Raw genomic sequence first — 7,494 nt, 5'->3', positions numbered from 1 at the left:
TGCAAATGATTTTTTTTTTGTAATTTATTTAAGAATGTCGATGTATTGGGTCCTTATTTAAAATGGGTCCTAGGCCGCCGCACCTTTTGCCATGGCCTAGGCTGGCCCTGCATACAACATCAACGTCAAAAACTGACCGCAGATAAGAACGAGCATAACATGGTCCACAGATGTCGCACAAGGAAACTAGCAAGGAGATTTACGAAACCGAATCAAAAGTTGTACTGCAAAACCTAAAACCTCGATGTTACAAACCGTCTCCATCCATGCTTATTCTCCGAAGAGTAAAACAGACGCACACACATTTTTGGACACTATAAAAGACACCACCACGTCTAAATGACTCGAGTCACAACGCCTATCAAGTCAAGCACATCAGTCCGGAACCTTAGATCGCCTCCCTGATTACAAGGTTGATGCCGAACGACGCCGTGCAGATGATCAGTCCGAATATCGCCGGGTAGTTGAGACTCCTGCAGAGTTCACCAAAGAGAAAAGGAAATCGACAAGATCAGAACCGCTTCGACGAAAAATGAGAACTGACTGGACAAAAAAGAGAATGAAATCCTTCTAGTATTTGTCATTTGGTCATGTTATTCGGCATCACAAGCTGCAAATTTTGTTCAAGTCAACCATTTTTCACTCAATTCAGAGCTCACGACTTTGCTCCTAGTTACCATGCATGAAACCGGAGTGGTTGACATAGGACATAAGCTTAGGTAGGATTGCACCAGCACATCCAATTATCATGCCCATCAATGGGCAAAAATTTCTTATGATCTTAAGTTAGATTTAATTTGGGATGGTGACCCACGCTGGTTCTTGTTGTCCGTTGTACTACATGATGTAACTCATTTGATGAGCAATAAACTTTGAGGGGTTCAAAAAAAATTCATGGCCCTACTTTATGATGCAATGCGAATGGATCTCCATCTCGCCCTTTTCTTTTGAGATAAGAATGAATCTTCACATACCGGTACCTACCAAGGTTCACCTATATGAATTGCACCATGCCGAGAACTTGTTCTGACCTACTCACTGCATTAATGAGTTGAGTGTGGTTGACTAAGACTTCCTCCGGTCTTTTTTACTTCGTGTATTAGGCTGGTCATAGTGCGAGTAACTTAACAAGTAACATAGCGCATTTCAAAACAAGTTTGCTTATGTGGTATAGAGTTAACGAGGTAACATAATAGGTTACTGTAACATAACGCAACCCAAAGCAAAATGAATCTATGATGTAATAAATGCTATCATCTATGATACTACTTGTATGTTACCTTACACTATGAAGGTAGTAACAAACACTAGTGTCATATGCATGACACTAGTCTAAGTTACTCCCCAATATGACTAGCATTAGATTTTGGTCAAGTCAAACATTGTAGAGTTTGACCAAATTTATATTAAAAAATATCAACATTTACAATGCCAAATATGTATACTATGAAACTACATTTCATAATGAAGCTAACAATATTGACTTGGCATGGTGAATGTTGATAATTTTCTCTATGTATTTGGTCACAGTAGAGATACTTCATCTCCGGTCAAAACTCATATGCAGACTAAAAAAGATCATAGGGAGTACTAGGATCATATATCAACGAAATCAAATGGCATGTAAAATTCCCAGGACTAAGAATTTCCTAAGAAACTAGTAGTAAAACATGCTGGAAATCAAGTGGGTCTCTATTGCTTGTGCACGTCCACATGGTGATCTGATTTGGACGCCATCCTCATCTGAATCATCGCTGACCGAAAAGCAAACATACCCAAGCTTGTGGCGGCTTTCCCGGACGCCGGTGGCGTAGCCCTTGAAGTAGAAGAATCTGGCGACGGTGTAGAGGAGCCCCAGCACGGCGGCGATGACCGGGTGCTGCAGGCCACCGAGCAGTAGCGTGGCGAAGAAGAGCGGCATCATCTCAATCGAGTTCTGGTGCCCCCTCTGCAGCGCCACAACACAAGTCCACGGGAATTTAGCTAACTCTTGTTCGAAATCAGCGGACGGAGAGGGCGATGGGGACAGACCTGGACGCAGTTGAAGGGCTTGGCATCCTTGTTCTCCGACTCGATGGCGTACATGGTGGGGTAGAACACCTTGTACCTGGAACAACAAGCAGCGGCACAGGATCGTCGATCAAGCTCCAAAATCAAATTCTCCAGAGCAAAAATGGGCAAATCAATGAAGAAACACGCACTTCTTGCGAGCGGCGCCGACCTGGAAGCTCATCCAGAAGTTGAGGAAGGCGTAGGCGACCACGGTGAGCACCACGTAGCCGTACTCCTTGGTCAGCTCCACCAACACCGCCATCGTCGTCTACCTTGGTCTCTCCGCTTGGTTTACCTTGGAAACTGATTGGATGGGAGAGGGAACGGAGCGGAGGTCTATCTTATAGGAGACCGGAGGTGTCTAGACAAAGTCCCAGATTGTAAGTTCCTGCCCTCCGGCTCAAAAAAGCTTTGACCGGCTCAATAATGGGCATGCCTTGTTGAAAAGTAGGGACAGAGGCACAGAGCGAGATCACCATTGTTCATTCTATTGGAAATTTATCATCCACCCCAACCCCTTCAAAGAAACATTTGCTTTTCTTGTGATGCGATTAAGCAAACTCAAATTCAATTATGCGTTTCCCCCGTTACCATGTTTTTACAGTCTTGCGTAGCAAACTTCAAAAAGGCGCACGACCCTCTTATTTCCTTCCCCGACTCTAGGCAGCAAGGGCAAACTCTCTCAACCAGACTAAATCGGAAGCCTGTGGATTTACCTTCCTTCTGTTGGAAATATGAGCAATTTACTGAATGATTTTATTAACAAAAATACTAGATAAAGCATGACTAATATAGTAGAGATAAAATAAATCATGCGTTCTGACAGAGAGAAGAAAAATAGCTTCTGCATATATGAACCGTAGCCTATCATATCTAAAGCAGACAGTATAGCAAGTAGCATATATGAAGTAGAACCTAACATGTATAGGACAAGGAACTGCGGCGGAGCCTTTAATAGGAAAGACAAGAACATGTACGGGACAACAGCAGCAGAAGCGCTGGACTTGGGGTCGGTGTCCTCGCCTGCCATGTCGTTGAGGAGGTCGTGGACGTCGGGGAAGAAGTCGTCGGCGACCGGATCATCCGTGATGAAGCAGCCAGTAGTCGCGCTGAGCGCTCCCCAAAAACCTTATCACCCTTCTCCCGTATAGGACTCAAAAAGTGTGGTTTCGGAGGCCTACTGTCCCGACCTGCGGTGCACGTCGTAAACCGGGATGGGGAAGATCGTAGCAGCAGCGCAGTGCTCAGGAACTTTGTGGCGAGAGGAAGGGGATCTTCTGGTGTGTCTCTCTAGAGAGGAGCGACCTCTCTTATATAGGCACAGGAGAAGGACGCGAAGATGCTGCGGCAGGAGGTGAAGCAACGAAGGGAGACGAAGCGAACAGGCAGCGGCCGAAGAGGCGCGCCGTTCGAATTCAGTGTCCACTACAGAAAACGTTTCAACTCCCACGTGACCTTTCGTATACCCGTCGTGCGTGGCAAAAATTTAGATATCGGCTCGGCTCATTCCCGCAACCCGCGGCGCGTCGTGACGAGGCGAGGCGGGCGGCGGAGGAGGAGCGCGCGTGGATATCTCTCTTGTTCTCATGCTCGGACAAGTGGGGAAAGAACCTCCCTTATAAGGAGGTCCAACTCCCACTAAACTAGCAATGCGGGACTAAACTTTAGTAGTATCCCTTGCCTTGCACAAATGGGCTAAGTGGGCCTCTAGGATTTATTAGAAATTTCTGAAATAGTTATTGGGCTGTCCAAAATAGACTAAATTCCAGCAATCCCCCACCAGATCCCAAAGGCACACAGAAATTTGCCTTTGGTTCCAAAACATTGTTTTATATACCGGTACTGCAGTGGAGACTGTTAAGTTGAACTTTCACCTAGAACTCTATGCTACACTAGTAAGCAACTTGAACAGTGGACTGGGCCTTGAACTGCAAGTTTTCTGCGAATCTAGCTTCACATAAAGCCTTGACCGATACGTGGCTACCGTGGATCTTCCCCGCGGGTGGAGCTTATGCGTCATACTCCGTGACCTTTCATGAGTTTACTAGAGAGAACCATACTCTCATAGATTGCGACGTTTGACAATCAGACTCATATAGGTGTGTTCTTCAAAAGATGTTCTGCAGGATAACAACTCTGCTTAAATAAGCCACTTAGAACACATTAAGATATACATCAACCTGCCATGCAGATTAGGAGAGTATTGCATCTTCATGGAGTGGTATTGTGAATAGTAAGAATACTCTCCTCTCAGTTGACCAACAGCTTGTCTTCCACATCTAATTCACGAGATCTCCGATCATAAAGAATAGGTTACCACTGTGAACAACTCATATTGTGGGTCTCATACCCATCTCCCTCGATGCATTATCTATCACATTATGTGATAGACCCTTGGTAAAAGGATCTGCCAGATTTTTAGACATTTGGATATAATCCAACGCAATAACTCCGGAGTTTTTCATTTTCCTGACAGACTTTAACCTTCTCTGAACGTGTCTTGATGACTTCATGTTATCCTTTGAACTGCTCACTTTCGTGATCACAGTTTGATTGTCGCAGTTCATAAGGACACCCGGTACAGGTTTCTCAACAACCGGCAAATCATTCAAGAGTCGGCGAAGCCAATCTGCTTCAACCGTAGCTGTATCTAGTGCTGTGAGTTCTGCTTCCATTGTTGACCTCGTTAAGATGGTCTGCTTGCAAGACTTCCAAGAAACAGCGCCACCTCCATGAGTGAATACATAACCGCTCGTGGCCTTTATCTCATCAGCATCTGAGATCCAGTTTGAGTCACTATACCCTTCAAGCACCTTTGGATGCCCGGTGTTGTGAATTCCATAATTTGCAGTGCCTTTCAAATAACGCAAAACTCTTTCTAGAGCTTTCCAATGCACATCTCCTGATTTTGAAACAAACCGACTCAGTTTGCTAACAGCAAGCAGGTCTTGTAGCACTGGCTAAGTACATAAGCGAGCCAATAATCTGAGAATACTTCAATTGGTCTCTAGCAATTCTTCGATTCTTTCGAAGCAACACACTAGCATCATATGGTGTTGGAGAGGGATTGCAGTCACTATAGCCAAAGCGACTCAAGATCTTTTCCACATAATGAGATTGAAGTAATGTAATCCCACCATCATCGTCTCTCAACAACTTGATGTTCAGAATGACATCAGCCACTCCTAAATCCTTCATCTCAAAACAACGAGATAGGAAATCCTTGACCTCCTTAATAACATTCAGATTGGTTCTGAAAATCAGTATGTCATCAACATACAAGCACAGTATAACTTCCTCGCCCCCACCATGGCGATAGTACACACATTTGTCAGCTTCATTCACAACAAAGCCTGCAGCTGTTAAAATTCTTTCAAACTTCTCATGCCACTATTTGAATGCTTGCTTAAGTCCGTACAAAGACTTCAGCAACTTGCACACTTTCTCTTCCTGACCATCTAGTACAAACCCATCTGGTTGTTCCATATAAATTTCCTCGTCCAACTCTCCATTTAGGAAAGCAGTCTTAACATCCATTTGATGAATGAGAAGACCATGCGAGGCAGCTAGTGAAAGCAGAACTCGAATAGTGGTCAGTCGAGCCACAGGTGAGTAAGTATCAAAGAAGTCTTCACCTTCCTTTTGGGTATAACCCTTAGCCACGAGCCGAGCCTTGTACTTTTCAATAGTACCATCAGGCCTAAGCTTTTTCTTGAATACCCATTTGCATCCTATAGGTTTGCACCCATAAGGACGATCAGTTATCTCCCAAGTTTCATTTGCCAAGATGGAATCCATCTCGCTACGAACCGCTTCCTTCCAGTAGTCAGCATCTTCAGATGCATAGGCCTCTGAAATAGAACTGGGAGTGTCATCTATGAGGTACACAAGAAAATCATCACCAAAGGACTTTGCAGTCCTCTGTCTCTTACTCCTAATAGGAACTTCATTGTTCTCCTCCACAGGACTTTCAAAGTGTTCCATCGAAATTGTGGGTTCGGTAATTGTAACTGGTTCCTGATTCGATGAACTAGGCATCTCCTGATTAGATGAGGTAGCCATATCCTTCATGGGAAAGATATCTTCAAAGAAAGTCGCATCATTCGACTCCATGATCGTACCGGCATGCATGTCAGGTACCTTAGATTTTACAACCAAGAATCTATAGCCAATGCTATGAAAAGCATATCCCAGGAAAACACAATCCACAGTCTTTGGTCCAAGTTTCCGCTTCTTTGGAATTGGAACGTTGACTTTTGCCAAACAACCCCATGTTCACAGATAAGAGAGTTTTAACCTTTTCTTCTCCCATTCCTCGAATGGAGTTATCTCTTTGTTCTTTGTGGGGACTCGGTTCAGGACATGACATGCTGTCAATATCGCCTCCCCCCACCATGCCTTGGAGACACCCGATGTATCTAACATGGCGTTAACCAAATCAGTTAGAGTATGGTTCTTTCTTTCAGCCATCCCATTTGACTGAGGTGAGTAGGGAGGAGTCCTCTCATGGATTATACCATGTTCTGCACAAAAGGCATCAAACTCATTGGAAAAATACTCTCCACCACGGTCGGACCTAAGCCTCTTGATTTTTCGATCAAGTTGGTTTTCCACTTCAGCTTTGTAGATCTTGAAAAAGTTCAAAGCCTCATCCTTAGACTTCAGAAGATACACACGGCAGTATCTAGTGGAGTCATCAATTAACGTCATGAAATATTTCTTTCCACCTTTTGTCAACACACCATTCATTTCACATAGATCTGAATGTATGAGCTCTAGTGGTGCAAGATTTCTTATTTCCGCAGTCGTGTGAGACTTACGAGGTTGCTTAGCTTGCACACACACTTGACACATAGATCCCTCGACAGTGGTGAAACTAGGGATTAAGTTCAACTTCGCTAGTCGCGACATGCAACCAAAGTTAACATGACAAAGACGTGAATGCCACACATTGGATTCACTATTGTTGCAAATATGATTAACAACTTTATTGCAAACGTCTAATAAGGATAAACAAAACAAGCCTCCTGACTCATAGCCTTTACCAACAAAGGTTCCATACTTGGATATTACAAATTTATTCGACTCAAAGACAAGCTTGTAGCCATCTCTACACAGAAGAGATCCACTAACAAGATTTTTATTGACGGAGGGGACATAATGCACGTTCTTCAGCCGCACGATCTTCCTCGAAGTAAAATTCAGATCGACCGTGCCAACACCACGAACAGAAGCACTTGAACCGTTGCCCATCAGCACGGTTGAAGTCCCTGCGGTCTGATAAGACGAAAACATGGAAATATCACCGCATACATGCACATTAGCACCCGTGTCAATCAACCAGTCAGGAGAATGACATACTGAAAGAATAGTGGGAAATATACCATACCCAGCATCCTTCATGTCAGTGTCTCCAATGACAACATTAGCAGTCTTGCCGCC

The 7,494-nt window shown here is 44.2% G+C and overlaps 1 protein-coding gene across 1 annotated transcript; it reads right to left on the bottom strand.

Annotated features, from left to right (window-relative positions):
* Nucleotides 1-198: 198 nt before the first annotated feature.
* LOC123087126 (microsomal glutathione S-transferase 3) lies at nucleotides 199-2,487 on the bottom strand. The gene is made up of 4 exons (XM_044509034.1): nucleotides 2,202-2,487; nucleotides 2,032-2,107; nucleotides 1,776-1,948; nucleotides 199-473 (listed from the first exon to the last, which is right to left on the bottom strand). Exons 1-4 carry the CDS (start codon nucleotides 2,312-2,314, stop codon nucleotides 389-391), a joined length of 447 nt encoding a protein of 148 aa, XP_044364969.1. The 5' UTR covers nucleotides 2,315-2,487; the 3' UTR covers nucleotides 199-388.
* Nucleotides 2,488-7,494: the final 5,007 nt, after the last annotated feature.

This window comes from Triticum aestivum, chromosome 4A (assembly GCF_018294505.1).
Source record: "Triticum aestivum cultivar Chinese Spring chromosome 4A, IWGSC CS RefSeq v2.1, whole genome shotgun sequence".
NCBI lineage: Eukaryota > Viridiplantae > Streptophyta > Magnoliopsida > Poales > Poaceae > Triticum > Triticum aestivum.
Note: the sequence above shows the minus strand (reverse complement) of the source record. Positions and strands in the feature narration are given on the sequence as shown.

Excerpts from the sequence above, each read along its gene's own strand:
- LOC123087126 (XM_044509034.1), bottom strand. The coding sequence starts at position 2,314 with ATGGCGGTGTTGGTGGAGCTGACCAAGGAGTACGGCTACGTGGTGCTC. Across the intron at positions 1,949-2,031 it reads AGCCCTTCAACTGCGTCCAG|AGGGGGCACCAGAACTCGAT; the intron begins GTCTGTCCCCAT and ends GTGGCGCTGCAG. Across the intron at positions 474-1,775 it reads GAAAGCCGCCACAAGCTTGG|GAGTCTCAACTACCCGGCGA; the intron begins GTATGTTTGCTT and ends TGAACTCTGCAG.